Consider the following 18,672-nt stretch of genomic DNA (forward strand, 5'->3'; position numbering starts at 1 on the left):
TTATTCTCGAAGGTACTCGGAGCTGAAGACGTTAAAGTGTGGGATGGGTGTGTGCCTGGCCTGAAACATGTCAGGGCAGAGGGACAACCTAAGTCAGGCCTCATGGGCACCCCAGTCCCCAAAGTGAGTGTCCGCTGGGCCTGAGGTTCTCTGGACAAAGCCCACCCGCCTCCCCCATGCCTCCCAGTCAGCCCCGAAGCCTGGAACGGAGTAATGGTTTATTGAGTCGAGTGGCAATAGTGGCGTCTTTAAAAAAGAAAGAAGCATCGGGGAGGGAAGCCCAACATGGCAGGGAGACACTTCACTGAGAGGCCACAGTCTGGGTGGACAGAGGGAGCGGCGCCCATCAGAGCTGCATGTACAGTATTTACAGTCAGGCCTTGGGCGAGAGCGGCAGGTGCAGAGGGAGCCTGCGTGGCTGGCTGGGGTGGCAGCAGGCCTCCTCGGCTATGGGGTGGGAGGGGGGGGGGTCTTGGGCCAAGGCAGGGCTGATGGGAGGGACACAGGTCCCCAGCAGCTCTGCCTGCCCTGCGCTGGGCCCTTTGGAAAGTCTGTGTCTAGCTGTCAGAGGCTGGTCTCTGGGACGAGCTGCAGGAGGAGAAGCTGGGGCGCTGGTGCATCACAGAGCAGGCAGAGGAGGGCCCCTGAACCGCCAGTGGAGCTTTTGGTTGACTGGGCCCGGCTCTCAGGCTCTCAGCCCGTGGCCCAGGGGGAGGTGCAGGCGGAGCCAAGCAGGCTGGGTTGGGGAGGTGGACAGCAGGAGCCTCAACTCTGGGACAGCTCAGTGAGTGACCCTCAGGGTGGCTGTGGGGACAGCCTTCCCACGGCTGCGACGCGTGAGCCTGACGGAACTGCTAACAGCCCAGGAGAGACCGCTAGAGCATGTTGACCGTGGAGCCTCAGAGGCGCCTGGGCCCCTCAGCCCCCTGGGGGCCACCTGCCATCCCCTCAAGCTCGTCGCTCCTCTGCTCCCCGAATTCCTCCAGTTTTGCGTGTTTCGGGGTGCGATGTCCCTCCCTGGGACTCCGCCTCACGGAGGGATCCCGGAGGACAGTCTGGCCTTCTGCAAAGTCATCCTGTCTTTCACGGTTCATTAGGTCAACCACACAGGAGTGCGACCTGCGCGCGGACTTGTGATTGTTTTCGTGTAATAAATAAAGATTCCTTTCCGTGACTCTCTGCGGGCGTCCCCGACCCGGTCCTCCTGCGGCTCCTTCGCTCCCACTGTCCCCATGGCGACTACAGGTGGTCAAAGGCCGTGGCGGTGGTGGGCGGCGCGCTTGGCCTCGATGTGGAACTGTAATAATATGGGGAACCTGGACACGTCAGAAAAATAACAACAACACGGCTGGTCAGAGGGGGAAATTGCACCGCAGCCGCCCTGGCATCTGCTAACCTTTAAGACAGCGCAGGTTAATCATTTACCCCCGGGCCTATCTGATCATCAAAGATTAACTCCTCTCCGCCTGTTTCCTCCTTCTCTGACCTCACCTTTGAGTTTCTGGCCAGAAGGAGAAGGTGGCTCCTTGTCCCTCCCCCCATGATCACTGTGACCTTCAACGCCCTTGTTTCAGGGAGGGAGAGAGCAACAGAGAGCAGGTACGCACACCGGGGGATCACCAGGGTCTCCCCAGCTTTGCCCAAACTGTGCGAGGTCATAGAATCTTCCTCTTCCAAATCAGAGGGATTAAACATTTTGACTGGTTGTCCTGGCCAATGTTTCCCAGTGGTTAGAGCGTCGGTTCAGGCACCAAAGGGCTGTGGGTTCACTTCCTGGGCAAGGACACGTGCCTGGGTTGCAGGTTCGATTCCCTGCCCCAGTCAGGGAGTATGTGGGAGGCAACCAACCAATTGTCTCTCTCACATCAAAAATCAATGGGGAGAAGGTCCTCGGGTGAGGATTAACAACAACAAAACTTCTGACACGTCAATGGGGGCTGTGCGTGTTGGGGGAGCTCCACGGGGAGGCTCTGTGGGAAGGTGACCGGCCCTTAGCCCCTCGGCCTAAACTGAGCAGAGAGGTGGCAGTCCCTTCTGGAATGCCAGGGGGTAATGGGAGGAGAGGGAGGGGGTCTCGAGAGCGGTCGCCCTGCCAGGCCTGCGATGATGCCTGTGGGGTCAGCCATGCTCGCACCACTGCCTCTCTCTGGCCCAGGTTGGTCCGAGGTCATCACTCAGGGAGGCTGAGTGAGTTTCCTCAAGTTCCCCTCTTATGGGGCGTGTTTCCTGAAAAGCTTCTCCACGTAGTCCAGGCCCGAGGAAGAGAGGGGTGGGGAGCAGCCCGCAGGTCACTCTCTGGACCTGGATTCTAAGGCTTCACATCTCCAGCCAACTTCCGGGACTGGGTGGAACAGAGGACTTCTGTGCAGGGCCTGCTGAGCACTGTGAGCCACCTCCATGCCTAATGTGGGCAACAGGGCAGCGCTCGGTGCCATCGGCGTGCTCCCAGGCAGGGCCAGCGGGCGCTCTGCGGCCAGCCCAGCAGTGTTAATGCTGCTGGATTGTGAGCCCCCTAAGGTGGGGCATCCACTCTGTGGTTTCTTAATCCACCCCGGCCCTTCCTGAGCCCTGGATCCTCCTCAATAGAAAGATCTCAGAGACATGGCCTTGGGCAGCAGGAGAGAGATGGGCAGGGAAGTCTCCCCCACCCCACCCCCCGCCCCACCTTCTTGCCCCAAAGACCTGGCCACAGCCTGGCATACTGCCTTCCCGCTGGAGTTATGAGTAACACCTGTCTCCCCCGGCCCTGGTCTAACCTGGGCCTCCCAGGTTTGAGACGACTTTGGCCCAGCCTTGTACCCCACCTGCCCTGCATGCAGAGGGCCTGGGCGGCCCCGGGGACTTACTCAGCAAGCTGGAGTTGGGGAAGCGCCAGGCCTCGCTGTAGGAGGAGTAGGGGGTGTGGCTGTAGGCATTGCCAGAGTATTCACTTCCTGTTGGAGACACACAGTGAGAGGTGGGGTGCAGCACCCACATGGGGCTGGGGTCAGGGAGAAGGGTTTGCAGGGCTGGCACTGGCTGAGCCCTGGGAGGTGGAGCCAGGGCAGGACAGTGGCAGCTCAGAAGGCCCCTCCCTTGGGGGCCCTCAGTCAGTGTCATTTGGAGCAGTGTCCTTTCCCTGGACACTGGGGCCCCACCCTGACAAGCTGTCCCTCAAGGAAATGCATGGGCAGTTGTTCCCATTATGCCCGTTTTCCAGGTGAAGGACCAAGGCCTAGGGATTTGGGTATGTTCACACAGCCAGAGGGTTTGGGAGCTGTGACTCCTCGGCCCAGCTTCCAACCACTTCTACTACTGCCCAGACCTGCGAGGGGCTTCTCCAGGCAGGTCAATGGGGAGAGGGAGGGAGGGAGGAAAGGCAGAAGGGAAGGAGGGAAACAGGGAGGGAGGAAAAAAGCAAAGAAAAAAAAATGAAAACTAAAAACTAAGAAAGTATCTAATCCAACCATCATTTCCCAAATGAAAAAACTACTATGCAGAGCGGGAAAGACATTAGCCCTCAGCCACATGTGCATGGAAGGCCTGCACCAGAACCAGCCCCAGCGCCTACTCCAGCTCTTTCTTGCACCCCACAATGTGAACTGCTCCGTTTACTGCTGCTGTAGCCAAGACATCCTGGGTTCACTGCACCCAGCGAGGAAGCCGATTCAACCCTGGCGACACAGCAAGGGCCCCGTGCCTCTACCCCGCCCCCCCCCCCCCCCCCCACCCAGTGCCAACACTGCTGGCGCTAAGGGACAAGGAGGAGAAGTGGAAAATGCAATGTGCTTGCCCTCTCCTCTTGTCACTTACTCGTGCATTCGCTCACTCACACACGTATGCACTCACTGAACTCATGTCTGCCGAGCACCCATCTGCTTCAGTTCCTGCTGCAGTGGGGACGGGCCTTGGAAGGTGGTGCAGCGTCCTCCCTCTGCCAGATCTGTCAATGCCCCTGCACCCACGACAGGCCAGCCATCCTCTTTGCTCTGCATCCCACCCCACTCATTATGGCAAGGACTTGATTCCTACAATGGGTCCCTTCTCCTTTCTGCTACATCGGTTATCCCTTTCTAATTCATCACCCCCTTCAGCCAGCAAACATGCTCTGTTTTCTTTTCTTTAAAAATCCTCTTCCTATTCCACATCCCTCTCCAGCTCCCAGCCCCTCTCCTGCTCCCTGGTCTTTGCCTTCACCGCTGCATTCCCCTCCAATCAGACTGACCCCTCCTATCCTCACTGCCTCTACCCAATCATCCTAGTGGTCACTCTGTCTACCATTCCTTAACTCTCAGCCACCTTGGACTCATCCACCAACCCCTCTCTCGGGGGAGGGAGTGGGGTGGGGTCTGTCCTGACCCACTGGCCTCTCCACCAGTCTCCTGGTTCCTTCTCTGTGAGAACTCTAAATGTTGAAGAACCCCAGGGCATGATGTGTGAACCTTCTGTGAATTTCTATCCACCTTCTCTTTCCTGTGATCTTGTCTAATCCTTAGCATTAAATTACAGCTCTGAGCAATGGCTGAAATGTATGCCCTCGTCAGGATGGTTTGCTGACTTTAGACATATATTGCACCTACTGACTTACTCAACTGGTACCAAAGAGGTGTTTCAATCCTAATCTGGCCCCACAGGACTCTTGATTTCCACCTGCCACATGCTCTACCTCTTCCTCTCCTAGTTTCCCCCATGCATACTTGCCACCACCATCCAGGAAGTTTCCCAATTCCCAAGCCTAGGGGTGTCTGAACCCCTACAATCACTTCACCAGCAAGTGTTGCTGGCTCTATGTCTTGAGTATCTCTCTTCTCCTCCTTCACTGCTGCCTCCCTAATCCAAGGCCACTGCTTGAACCACAACTGCCCCTGGTCTCTGCTGCCTCTTTTAAATGCCCACAACCAGTTCCCCAGCAGCCTGAGTACTCTTAAAATTTGACCCAAGCCACTGCCAACATCTCATGGTGGAGTCCTTTCCCGCTCACTCACACTCCTATCTGTGTGCGACCACAGTCCCTGCCTTGGGGCCTTTGCACTTTGAACACCTCAGAGAGGCCTTCCTGGTCTCCCCATCTAAAGTAGTATATCCTTTGTATCACATCATCCCATTTTGTTCTCTTTACAGCACGTACTGTCTATTCATTTGTTGGCTTGTTTTCTGTACTTTTTTCTTCATTATTAGGTTGTAAACTCCATAAATAGAGAGACTGGCCTTATTCACTGCTATATCCTCAGCATCTTGGATAGATCCTCAACCAGTATTTGTTCAGTGAAAAAGTAGTGGATGGATGTATGGTTGAAAGGGTGGATGATGGAAGAAAAATAGATAATGGAAAGATGGATAGATGAAAGGATGGATGTATGAAAGAACGAAAGGATGGAGAGATGAAAGCATGGATGGATGAATAAATAGATGGAAAGATGTAAGGGTAGATAGATAGAAGAATGAATAGATGCATGGATAGAAGGAAGAATGGATAGGAAGATAAAAGAATGAATGAGAAGATGTATGTATGTATGTATGGCAAAACGTGTAAATGTGAATGGAAAGGAAAGATAGATGAATGGATGGATGAGTCAGACTATCTCTGGAGCTGTTGGTTAAGCTCCAGAACTGGTGTGAGCATCATTAACTGTGTGAATGGGGCAGGGTCAACAACAACAATTAGGAGGCAAAATAAGAGAAATCTGAGTCCTGTCCTGTTCCTATGTTGTTCTCTGACATGGTGTCCTGATTTCTAGGATGGTGGGAGGCAGTGTGGTGTGGTTGACAGAGCCCTAGGTTTGAAATCAAAATACCTGTTTTTGAACAACTCAGCCACTTAGTATGGTTATAACCCTGAGCACACCACTTTGCTTTTCTAAGCGTGTTTCCTTATCTTTATAAAGCTAGGATAATACCAGCTTCCCAGGCTTATGGTAAGGATAAATGAGAAATAAAGTTATATTTATGAATGGCCAGGCACACAGAAGTACAGAATAAGTGATCTCTTCCTTTCTTCCACAACTGACTGAAGACTGTCATTAACATGCCTTGCTTGAAGCACTTACTCTTTACGTAGCACATAGTAGGTGCTTAATGAAGGTTTATTGATTTTAATGGAAGGAATCCTCATTGTTCCTGGGAGACTGTGGCCACTGGTAAGAGATGAACAAGTAATTTTCCTACAAAAAATTCACCACGGAGTTCCTAGGAACCAGGTGAAACAATGAAATAGCACTGCATTTTCTGAAGATCAGATTTGCATGTAACTTATTGGGAGCCAACCCACTGTCCACTGCACAAAGCAAGGCCCCTCCCTTCCAGTGCACTTGCAGTGGATGCTGTGGTTGTGCTATTTTTTTTGTCCACAACACCCACGCGGGATGAGGTCTTTCTGGAAACAACCTGGGGCCTTTGATGAGAGGCCCAAGCTTTCCAGCTACCTCCCAGGTCAGACTCTGGGCCCCAGGAGCCCCTTGCCCTGGGCATGCCCCCGGGATGATTCATAATTAAGAGAAAAGCCTGGGCTTTATGTTTCCTCCTCTAAGCAGGAGGCCGGAGAAGGTGGAGAGGTTGGATGGGGGTTGGGGGAGCCGACTGGAGCCTGGGATTTTGATTGAGAGGCCCCATTATCCACACTCTTAAAAAAATAACCGAATCTTTTCCTTTTTTATCTTGACCAATCTCATTTCACGCTCCAGAAGAGGAAGGAAGGGAGGGAGGGAGTCCGGGGCCAGGAGGGAGAGAGGAGTGAGTATTCTGTATTTTCAACGCTGCATTAAGCACATCGCCACGGTAACCAGTCAGCAACAAGTGCCAGCTCAGCAGGTTCCCAGGGAGCATAGAGCCTGCTTCCCTCCCTCACTTCTCCCTCCCTTCCTTCTGCCCAGCCCCCTGCCTCACACAGGGCACCAGGGTGGGTGACTGGCAAAGACAACCCTGCCAGGGGGCAGAAAAGCAGGTCTGGGTGAAGGCACTGTCTCTGGGGTCAGGCCAGGGCATCTGGCCCAGGGGTGGCATGGGGATCGCAGAGACCCTGATTCAGCCCCTTCCGGAAGCTCCAGGTCCTCAGGCCTCTGGGCAGTGAAAATGTTCTAACCTATCCTTCCCATCCTTCCTTTATGGTCCCTGAGAGACGCCTGCCAAAAGAGACTCTCCTTGTCCTCCTCACGTGTCCAGGCCTTGACACCCTGGGTCACCGTTGGGTGATGACCTCACTGGTAGACAAAGAAACCAAATGACTGGCAGGCAGGATTCCAGGGCAGCTCAAATGACAGTGGAGAAATGCTCCCAGCTCCTCTCACACTCTGCAGTACCTTCTGAATATTTAGAACTTGGGTCCCGCCCATACAGGGTTGAGTGGGTGTGGTGTATGAAGATGGCTATACTTCAACCATCATCATCATCATTATCATCGTAGTCATCATCATTGCCATCGTCATCGTCATCCCTACACCACTCATATTCAGATGTTACAGAAAGGTAAACTGAGAGTCACCCGTTTAATAACTGGGAGACCAGGAGTTATGGGAAGGCTAGGCTTATGTTTAGCTGCCAATGTTTTCCAGCCCCACCTGGGCTCCCTGAATGGAAGGACCAAGTGGTAGAGCTCCGATTAGAACACCAGTCTGCCTCAGCCCCTCCCTTTTCACCACCATGGGTGACGTAGGAGGATTTGGGAAGGAGGAGACAGAGTTGGGGAGCGGTAAGAAGCCAGGACTGCACTGAAGTCTCTCCTCCAGACTTTCAAGAGATGCATCCTTCAGTCCCTCCCCCAGTGCCCTTCGGGGAGTCAATGCATGGGACACACCCTTCCCCTTGCTCCACCTTTGGCCAACACTTCCTCTTGGCAATGCTCCCCTTCGGTGCGGCGTCCCCTTACCTGCCACCATGCCTGCGATGGCAGAGGAGGCATAGCTGCCCTGTCCACTGGTGGGGATGTGGGGTGGGTATCCGGGCAGCGTGGGCCCCACCATCTCTCGCCCTGGAAAAACACAGGAAGGAGTCCTCAGTTGGGCCACAGGAGGCCGTTGTACTTACCATCTTGCTTCCTGGATGATCAGTGAGGCTTCCCTCCTGCCACGCCCACTTGCTCTCAGACCATTCTCCAATCCACTTCCTCCCTCCTTTCTCCTCTGCAGCCCCCAGGCTCCACCAGGAAGGGTGCACTGCTGTGGCTGTCCAGCATCATTCCCTGCTCTCCAGGGATTTTGTTTCTGTGAATCTCATTCATCGCTAACTGTCATGTATTAGAGGGAGGCTGGGGCTGTGTCTTCTGGGCCCTGGTTTCTCCTACCGCATCCAGGACAGTTGGCCAAAATGAATACGATAGAGGTCACTGGACTCAGAGCTCACACCCTTTCAGCCCCAGCTCTGAGCACAACCAAGAACAGGGCTCTACTAAGGTGGCATAGGTATGGCCTGCTGGCCCATTACTATCCTTTTTTGAACCCATGCAGACATTACTAAACAATCACTGCAGTCTTTTTCCACTGAGCCAGAGGGAGGTCCTCCTTCTCTTCCTGCCTGACAGATGGACACAGCCTATCAGAGTTACAAGGGACAGGAAACCTACTGGCTATCCCCAACCCACAAAGGGGACGTGGACTGAGATGTATTAAACATTTACACATGACCACCAACCCCACATCTGTCGATCCCATTCCTGAAAAAACATTTTCAGCGAAACAGACGCCCATCTCTTTGCTAGTCTATATTTGTGGGTAGTGTCCCTGCCCTGGTGACACGGAGATGGCTCAGCCCTGATTTCCCTGGCTCCCCCTGTCCTGTACATCAGGAAGTTGAACCTTCCCTTTCGGGAGACCCCGCCTGACCTCTGAGTTTCTTTCCATCTGCACCTGTGCCCACAGATGCACGCCCCTCCACCCATCACCCCTTTTTATGACCTGCAGGCCCAGATCAGACCCCTTCCGGGATTTCTGGCAAGGTGAGACACATGCTGGCCTGCCCAGTTAGGATCACTGTCCCCGCATACTTATTAGTAATGCCCATCTCACTTTCAAAATGCCGAGCTTGAAGGATGAATTACTTGGTCATCGGGGCTCTTGCTGATGCTTCAGGGTTTTCAACTCAGCACTGCTGACATTTAGGATTAGTTAATCTATGTTTGGGGCTGTCCTCTGCCATATAGGATATTCGGGACCATCCCAGGCCTTTACCCACTGGATGCCAGTAGCAGTTCCCTCCCAATGTGACAACCAGAAATGTCTCCAAATATTGCCATATATCCCCTGGTTGCAAAATTGCCTCTGGCCGAGGGACACTGTGTTAGACTGGGACCATTTTACCCAATCCCGCTGCCTCTTCACACGGAGGCTGATTTTTCTCCTAGGACCTATGAGGTTAGCCCCTGTCAACCAACTTACTAAGTCCATCCCCTGTACGACACTGCCCGTCCAACTTCCCTCCCGTTGGCCCCTGTAGGACCTTCATACCTCAGCCCTTCAGGGGGTGCCTGGTAGTGATGGAAGAAAGGTACATCCACGGAACTCTATAAATTGTCAAAACCACAGTGACTAACTCCTCCTCACCTCTCTTTCTGGAGAGTCCCTGAAGGCAAGTTTTTCATTCAACAAATACTTATGAATGAGTCTCATGGACTGGGCAGCTTTCTGACTACTCGGGGACACAGCAGGAAACAAGAATGCTCAATTAGCAAGGCCAAATGGGGCACAGACTAGGCTGGGCATGGGAGCCACGCCTAAGGGGTCAACAAACAGTACCAGGCCTACTGGATGTCAGGAATCCGAGGACCTCACTTCTTATCCTGCTTCAGTGGCTCCTATTCCAAGTGCCCTTAGACCAGCCGCCCATGTGCCCCAAGGCTCAGTTCCTTCACATGCACAATGGGAGGAAAAGAAGAGAAGCGCTATGCACCTCATCACTATCTCTATCTTATCACTGTTGCTACGATGTCATCCGTGTCATCCAGAGACAGGGTCTCATGCAACAGGCAAACACTGGCTAGTGCAATGAACACATTCTACAAGTTGTTACATGTCAAAGGAACCTGAATAGAATAAATCCCATTTGAAATGAGTTATCAGTGAGACCGTGAATATGTTGGTAAAAATAAACACCGCCCCTAATTTGTTTGACCTTCAGTACAATGTCCGGCTGTGATTGGTGCTGGGCCAAACAGGGTGGAACCCACTGGGATTCCACAGATGGGTCCAGTGTGCTTGACTCAGAGTCTGAACAAGTGAGGAAATGTTGGTGAGGAAAAAAGGAATGTTAGCATATTTACAGGTAGCGGGAGGAGGATGCAGAAGCTATATGGAGGTACAGTCTTATCTTTCTTCCAAGACTGCAATATGGTCAGACTCAGTCCTCAGCCCTTGGACCAAGCGCCTGGCCAGGAACCCAGGAGAGAGAAGGAGAGATGTGCCATCTGTAAGGGCAGGAGGAGTACAGAGGGTGGGCAGGTGACCTGAGTAAGAGAGTGATGGGAGAGAGGTGGCTGGTTCAAACCTGATGCCTTCTCTCTTCCTATTTCCCTTACTTCCTCCTGTCAAGCGGGGAGGGAATGGGGTCTATGTCTAGGTCAGGTTGTGGCTGAGGAGCACGTTCCTTAATTTCTTTGAACTGCATCTTCCCGTCTGTCTCATGAGGAGCTGGGTTGGATGAGAGATGGTGAAGTGGATTCGCCTCACTTCTTCATTGCCTGCCTGGGGCTTCCTGGTGCACTGTGTTGAGAAGGACTCTGAGGATTCTCAGTCTTGGCTTGCAGGCCACCTATTTGCAGGGGTGGCCTAGGCACTCTCCAGGGATGCTCCTTCCCCCTGCCCTTGTCCTGTCCTTTCTATCTCCTGACTCTGCTGCTTCGTGAGCAGCTCGGTGAGCAGAGCACCAGGGCACATACTCCTCTTAAACCACAACTTAATTCAGTCATAACTGCTCCCTGCATCCCATCCCATGAGAACTAGCCCCCAAATTGCTTTTGGAAACTGAATTAATAAGTTTTGAGATTTTAATCTTTGTTTCTCCTTAGTTGCCTAATTTCCTCCCAGCGGGGCAGAGATTTCTGAACCGAATGCTGGAGCAGAACCCGATGGCCTCCTCCCAGGACCTTGGCCTCCTGGATAGACTGGTAAGACCCTCTTGGGTGCCACCTTCTCCCAGACTATTGTTCCATAAACTTTTCCAGCAGTCCCATAAAACTCTGCCTTAATTCCTTAAACTCGTGGTTTCTTCCCCCAAAGCCAAGAACCTCGCAACCTTCTTAGAGATGAAACCGGGGAAGCCGTGAAGTGAGGCCCTCCATCACAACCTCACCATGCCCTTCTTTTCATCCACTATTTACTTTTAAGGCTCTTCACCATAAGTTTATCTTTGGTTTGTAATTTTATCTCCTCTGCACTCACACATCCTTCCAATGTGGTCTTATTTTTAAGAAGCTGGCGTAGGCACGGGCCCACACTGACTTGCTGTGAAGTGGGGTTCTATAAGAAAATGCCAGCACCCCGGATATATTGGTGACTCTTGTAAATATGGGTAGGATTGGGATGAGAACCATGGTGTGGAGGAATTCAGAGGGCAGAGGTGCTTTCAGACAATTTTATTTGCCCCTTTGATGTCTGCCCTCTACGTGACCCTTTTAGTTCCTTATCTTGTTCTGATAGCAAGGAGAATTTATGGCGATCCAGAAATCTCTCTGGCACGACTAAATATAATTTTGTACAAAAGGATGGAGGCGGGTAATGGACTCTTTGATGATAAAACCAAACTCAGAGCCTTCCGACCAGCGGAGCTGGAGTGAGCCCTGGAGCAGCCAGGACCAGGCGCCTCCACATCGGTCCTGGCGAGAGTGCCGGGACCCCAGCTGGGGCACCCGAGGGCACTGGGGGAGTAAGGGGCAATCCTACGTCCCCCGAGCCCTGATGCTGCTTTGTTCTTGGCTGGTTTAGGGAGAAGCTGAGAGCCAGAGGACAGCGAGAGCCTCTGGGCTGGGTAGGGAGGGACCTGGGGAGACTGTGAAGCAGGAAGGCTGCAGGAGGCAGCAGGGTGTCCTCAGGAGCCTCAGGGGGGAGGGCTCATGTAGGTGGGGCTGAGCCTCCCTCCCAGCCCCTGGGTCCTGCCTCCTTTTCTTCCTTTCAAACTCACCTCTTCTTCCCTCGAATAGGTTTCTAGTCTCCCACCCTCAAGATCCTTCTGCTGACCTCCCACCCTTCCTCTCTCTGCATGGCCTCCTGGTCTGTTCACCGTGGTTCAGCCACATGGTAGATGTTTAGGTCCGATCTGGACCAGGGCCCATATGTGGACATTCTCTCAGGAGCTCCAACACCCGGGGTCCGGCATGGACACCAGCCATCAAAGGCCTTGTGCCCAGGCCACAGGACTGGCCCAGCTCTGTAAGCTTCCTACTCTTTTTTTTTTTAAAATATATTTTATTGATTTTTTACAGAGAAGAAGGGAGAGGGACAGAGAGTTAGTAACATTGATGAGAGAGAAACATCGATCAGCTGCCTCCTGCACACCCCCTACTGGGGATGTGCCCGCAACCAAGGTACATGTCCTTGACCAGAATGGAACCTGGGACCCCTCAGTCCGCAGGCCGACGCTCTATCCACTGAGCCAAACCAGTCAGGGCAGCTTCCTACTCTTGACAGCCTGCCTGGACCCAATCCTTTGAGCTAGGGCACTTCCTGCTCTTCTCCAAGCTCCTGGACAAGTGGGCTGGGCCCTTCATCAGTCAGCCATCAGCCTTCCCGGGGATCACTCCCTGCACCCCAGCACCACCTGGCCCTGGCCAGGGGCCACCACCCTGAAGGACACATCAAAGCTGTGCATGGGCTGCCTGAATGGACCCAGATCACTGCTATCAGCTGCTCCACCCCAAGGTGCATGTCCCACAGCTGGTTTTAGAGTGGGCATGTCACTAAACTGAGAGCTGAAAGGAGTTGGAAGGTCCCTGATCTGATTGTGTGTCGACAGGGGTGCTTAAAGCCCCAACAGGGTGACAGGGAGAGGAGAAAGTGTGGGGCTTTGGGGCACGGAGTTTCCCTGGGCTGACCAGCTCCACTCTGTACCGACACCCGCTGTGCTCTGAGACATCTGCCCTTCCCTCACTTGCGGGCCCTGCACCCCTCCTCATGGCCTCGTCCACACCCTCATCCCTCACCTGCCTCACTGTTCACATGAGAGGGGCAGGCTGGGAAGGCAGACTCTTCTCCTCCCCCTCTCTCCTCCCTCCCACCCCATTTTCTCCAGCTGACATCATCCTACCCAGCTCAAGATTTCTCTCCTTTCATCACTTTGGTCAAAACAAATGACCCATCTCCGCTGACTTCACCCTCTTTTGAAATTCTCAAGTCTGAGTCAACATTTTCTCCCTTGCTTCCCACACACTGGCTTCCTTTATTAACCCTTCACCTCTGTGCCCACCTCCTCTGAGGTGACCTCCCTCCCCAGAGGTGCTGGGGAAACTCCCCGTGCCCCACACAGAGGGGAGAGTCCTTGGAAGGGAGGGTGGAGACCACGGCTCCCTCGGAGGCGAAGGCCCGCTCTTCTCCTCGCGAGCAGTGGTTCCCAAGTCCAAGGGCGCTCGGGGCAGAGCGGGGCTGCAAGCAGGGCCACTCCGCAGTGGTCTGGCTGGGACCTGACTTCCGGAGAAGCTTTCATTTCCAGAGTTGCGAGGCCCCCGGCATGTTTGGAAACCACTGGTCAGAAGGGCTGCCCCCGTCTGCTCCCCCATCCCGTCTGGTTCAACGCCTGGGCCCACACCTAGAACAGCCCTTGGCTACGGCCGCCCTTCGGTGCCTGAGCACTGTTACGGGACCTGCCGTCTTCACTCCACCACCGGCCTCCTCTGCCCAGGCCCACTGCCTCGCTCGCCCCGTGCCCCTCAGGCCCTGGCCGGCCGCCCATGGCCTTCAGCCAGGGAGACCCCGCCCTGCGGGGGTCTGAGCAGGGGCACAGGGGCTGAGCCCTCACCTGCCAGCACCATATTCCTATCCAGGGCCCCCACCGGCCCTTCTCTGGGCCTGCCTCCCTCAGTGTCAGGACTGCTCCAGCCGCCCGGCCCCCTGGTGCTCTGGCTTTGAGGCGAGGAGACTGGGGTGTGAGTCTTCCGAGGGTGACACCGTGAGGCACGCACGACCGGAGCTCCACTGTGGGGACCCGACTGTGACTGGTCCTTTGTCTTTAGAAATTTGATCTGGAAATTGGCTCCAAAATCCAATGACTTTTTTCCTTCAAAGTTTTATCAATTTTTCCTTCCCCCCCCCCCCCCCAGACCAAGTGTTCAGCAGAGCACCTGGTTCCTGGCCTAGGGTCCCTGCTCTTCCACGGGGCCTCGGGGCGAGGTTCTGGAAAGCTGCCAAGCACCCCATTCCAGGCACTCCCAGAGTGCCCACCCCCCATGGCCTGACTTTGCTGCATGGAGACCCACATACTGGTACCTCCAACAATAGCCAGAGGAATTTGGAAAGAGGTTGACGGTGGACAGGACTGAGGACCAGAGAGGGGACTGGACCCCTTGGAACCAAAGGACTGGCCCTGGGCCCCTCCCACCCCCACGAAGGCTGCAGGCCCGGCCCTCCCTGTCATACCTGAGAGCAGGGCCTGGCCCGCGAGCTGCCCGTACACTGAGGCAGCGTGGGGAAAGGCATTGAAGGGCGGGACCGAGGCTCCCGCGGGGACCCCAGAGCCGACTTGCTGCAGGTCCAAAAAGGCGGAGCTAGATAAAGAGGAAGGGGTGGAGCTAGAACTGGACACCTCGGGGCTTTCCTGCTTTATGGCGAAGGGTGAGTGAGGATCTGCCGGGGAGGGAGACAAGGAGAGAGGGTGAGATGATGGTGGGAGCATGCACAACAAGCCATGAGATGGGGGTGCAGGCCCGGGGTGGCTGGGCTGGTGCTCCTGGAGCTGAGAGGCGGGAGCAGCTCTGCTCTGCTGTGCCCCCACCAGTGTGCAGAGGGCTGGAGTGCCCGCCTCTCCACAGTGTGCAGCAGGCAGAGGAGGGGCTGAGCAGAGAGGGTAGGACCCTCCTGACCCACCAGGAGGCCCAGCCAGCAGAGCCCTCTCCTCTCCACGTCTAGGGCCCTAACACCTTCCTCCTCATGCTAGCTTTGCCCTGCTTTCGCCTGCCCTCCAGCCCAACCTGGCAGCCAGGGCCACATGGCTCAGGAGATTCTGGGCATCCTACCTGTCACCACGGGGTAGGTCTGGTGAGTCGAGAGGTTGCGCCCCAAGGGTGTGTTGGAAGGGGTCAGGGTGGCCTTCCCGTCGTCCAGGGCGCTGTTGAGCAGGGGCAGCGGGTAGAGGCCCTGGGGAACAAAGAAGAGTTGGCACAGAGGCCCCTGGGGCAAGCCTTACCTGCAGCTGTCTCTGCTCCTCGACTCCACTTAGTGTGTTTAATGGCTTCTTATTCCTGACGCACAGCCCTGCTGTTCTCTTACCCAGGCTCCCAGCTCCCCCTCTGCCATGGCTCTTGGCCTGTGAGCAGGCACAGGATGGAGCGTCTCCTTCCCAGTTCCTCCCCCAGGCCGGCGGGTCCCTTCCCTTGCCTGCTCACAGGATGTGAACCCACCGAGGACAAGATGTGGGTGGAGCTTCAGCCCACAGGACTGTGTGGGACCATTTTTTCCTCCCAGAGAGGAAATGCGGGCCCGAAAGGTCAGGGAGCCTGTCACTCTCGCACACGGGGCGGAGCCAGGATTAAACCCAAGGGGCCTGGCTGCAGTGCCATGCCGCCAGCCGTTGCCCTGGACTGGTTAACAGCATCGCCACATCTCACATCTGCCAAGAGCTTTGCCTCTGTTATCCGGGTCCACGCCCCTGGCAGCCCTGTGACGTGTGCAAGCAACACTGTGCCTGCTTTCTGTGCGGAGAGCCTGAAGCCCGGAGCCCTTACGGAACAGGGACCACACTGGGGACACCAGCCCCGACCGGGTGCTCCCTCCTGCGGCCACTGGGCAGCCGTGGTCCCCACCAGATCAGGTGGATCTCCTTTCTCCTCTCCACATCCAAGCAAATAGAAATGTTCAGTCCAGCCTGAAGGTGACACTTGGGTTAATTCTGTCTCTTTATCAGCACCTGGGTTTTTTTATTAAGAGCTCAGGTCAGACTCCCCCCAGACTCCACCTACACAAGCAGGGCCATCTCCTAAGGCACTCCCTCCAGAAAGAGGTTGTTCAATTCAAGGCTGCACACACCGCCCCCACTGGGACCCCTCCCACCCACCAGAGGACGAGGCAGCACACACAGTGCACCCTGTTCCCCACACACGTCACTAACACACTGTGCAAAGCTGAGCTCAAGCTCTGGCTGGTGTGGCTGTCGTTTGGGTGTTGCCCCATGCACCAAAGGGTTGCTGGTTCGATTCCAGGTCTGGGCACATGACCAGGTTTCGGGCTTGGCCCTTAATAGGAAGCGTGTGGGAGGCAGCTGATCCATGTTCTGCTCTCGCATCCATGTTTCTCTCTCATCCTCTCTTTTCCTCTCTTTCCCTTCCTCTCTCTGAAAAAAAAAAAAATCCATTTAAAAATCTTTATTTAAAAAAAGATAATCTTAAAAAAAACTGAACTCAAGGATTGCTTCCTGGTTACATAATAGTCCACTAAGGCAATCACTTCCAGTGACTTCCATGGAGCTGGTGCTAAAGAGCCGCAGCACCTTCGGGTGCGTGCCGGGCCCTGCTGGAGGACACGACGGCTCCATTACCGTCAGAGCAATTACCGACTCAGTGATGCTCTGGTCCCATGCCTCCGAGGGCCCATGCCTCTGAGGGTGGAGATGCTTACGGCACAGCTTAGCAAAACTGAACAAAATACCTAATTTCTAGAGAGGGTGAGGCAAGTTTAAAATGCCTTTGAATGTGTTGGTTCCATACCAAAATACCTATTGAAATCTATAGCTGCTCTAAAATCCAGGAAATTTAGTGGAAAAAAACAAAACTAAAAAACAAAAAAAACAAAATCCCAAACCTATCTAGCCAGCTACTTTGGTGCTGTCACACAGGATGGCTTACATGTCCCAGAGATGACTGGTTTCTCACAAGGCCTGAACTTGAACGGGTGCGGAGCGGTACGATGCTTTAGAGCAGTGGTTCTCAACCTTCCTAATGCCGTGACCCTTTAATACAGTTCCTCATGTTGTGGTGACCCCCGACCATAAAATTATTTTCATTGCTACTTCATAACTGTAATTTTGCTCCTGTTATGAATCGTCATGTAAATATCTGATATGCAGGATGTATTTTCATTGTTACAAATTGAACATAACTAAAGCATCGTGATTAATCATGAAAACAATATGTAATTATATATGTGTTTTCCGATGGTCTTAGGCGACCCCTGTGAAAGGGTCGTTCGACCCCCAAAGGAGTCGCGACCACAGGTTGAGAACCGCTGCTTTAGAATGTGGCGAGCCCTGCTTCCGCACCGCCAGCCAGGCAGCTGCTGGGTCCTGGCCTTTGGGGCCTTGGTTTGTGTCACCTGTGTGGCAGGGGCAGCAGGCTCTGAGGCTGAGGTCCGGATCGACGTGTTACACACACGGATGGAGCACCCAGCAAAAGTGTCTGGGGACAGCGCGCGCTCTGTACAGACTTATCACAGGCAGTGTTATTCCCGATATCTGGGAGTAAGTAGGAGCTGCCAAGTTCTCGGGCCCTGTCACCCTACCAATATTCCCTCTTGTTAATCGGTTCTCCGTGCACTTGATACGGAGGAACAAGGGCCTCAGAGACTCCTAACTACTCCTGGCACTGAAACACGACGCTTCTGTCCAACACTCTCCCCCGTGTTGCTTTTCCAGAAAAGACAGCATGTTTGCCCCACCCTGAGGCCAGGTGTGAGGAACTGGCCTCTCTATCGGCTGCGGGGACCGTGCCAGGTGAGAGAGCATGGCTGCTCCTCCGGCAGCATCAGCAGCCACCAAGGGTGGGAAAGGCCCCCTCACCAGGCTGGGCTCTCGGGGGCTCAGGAATGGAGCCGTGGGGGTGGGGGGGAGGTTCTGCAGCCCCAGGGCTCTTTCCATCTTCCGGGATGGCTGGTACTTGCATGCTGGGCTGTGCAGGCTCCTGTGAGCAGGGCGAGCTCCCACTGCTGCGCCCCACTCCCTCCAGAGCCGTGTGCTGACTCGATGAGCACCCAGCCCTGTCCCCAGGTCTGCTGACAGCCAGCTTTCTCTGCACCCCTCGTGGCTACCATGGCCCAGGCTGATAAAATCGCTGACGCAGATTGCCTGCCCAGCTGCAGGTGCTGGCACAGGCCCAGCTGCCCAGATGGCCACTGGCAAGGGTTCAGCTGATTGGTGGCATCCTCACCGTCGTCCTGCTCAGATCTTAAAGGTATCTGCATTTGCTTCACTCCTAGACCCTTATAGCATGAGCAAAGAGGAGGGGCAGACACCACCCTGAGACCCCTCAGCTGGCTAACTGCCTGGGTCAGGGGGAGATGTGGGCTGTTGACAGACAGAAGCGGTCAGAGGCAGCGCCTGGCAGCTGTGTCAGAGTGTGGCACGTTGCTGGCCCCAGGAGACTGGGCTGCAGCGGCCACCCTCACAGAAGCCAGCCCACTCACTATAAACTCTCCTTCCTGAGTGTTTGCAGTCAGTTGCCTGCATTTCTCAACTCCCTCACCCAACCCGCCTTTACTGAGCATCTATTATAACGGCACGCGCTTGGGGCTGGAGACTTTATAAGGTGCTCCAAGAGGCTGCCCACTGTGTCCTTACACCTCTGCCCACTGGACA

At 54.6% G+C, this 18,672-nt stretch overlaps 1 protein-coding gene across 2 annotated transcripts in view; it reads right to left on the bottom strand.

The window, feature by feature from the left end:
- Positions 1–203: 203 nt before the first annotated feature.
- PAX8 (paired box 8) overlaps positions 204–18,672 on the bottom strand; it is a 50,414-nt gene continuing 31,945 nt past the window's right edge. Inside the window, exons 8-12 of one of the 2 annotated variants that reach the window (XM_081101217.1) lie at positions 15,125–15,245; positions 14,529–14,735; positions 7,841–7,942; positions 2,847–2,933; positions 204–1,316 (exon numbers count right to left, since the gene is read on the bottom strand). In XM_081101217.1, the coding sequence (XP_080957343.1) occupies positions 1,240–1,316; positions 2,847–2,933; positions 7,841–7,942; positions 14,529–14,735; positions 15,125–15,245 (594 nt within the window). In that variant the 3' untranslated portion in view covers positions 204–1,239. The remainder of the gene's footprint in view (positions 1,317–2,846; positions 2,934–7,840; positions 7,943–14,528; positions 14,736–15,124; positions 15,246–18,672) is intronic. The other variant, XM_081101218.1, reaches the window with a different exon arrangement.

The sequence above is a fragment of the Myotis nattereri genome, assembly GCF_964212035.1.
Source record: "Myotis nattereri genome assembly, chromosome: 10".
Classification (NCBI taxonomy): domain Eukaryota; kingdom Metazoa; phylum Chordata; class Mammalia; order Chiroptera; family Vespertilionidae; genus Myotis; species Myotis nattereri.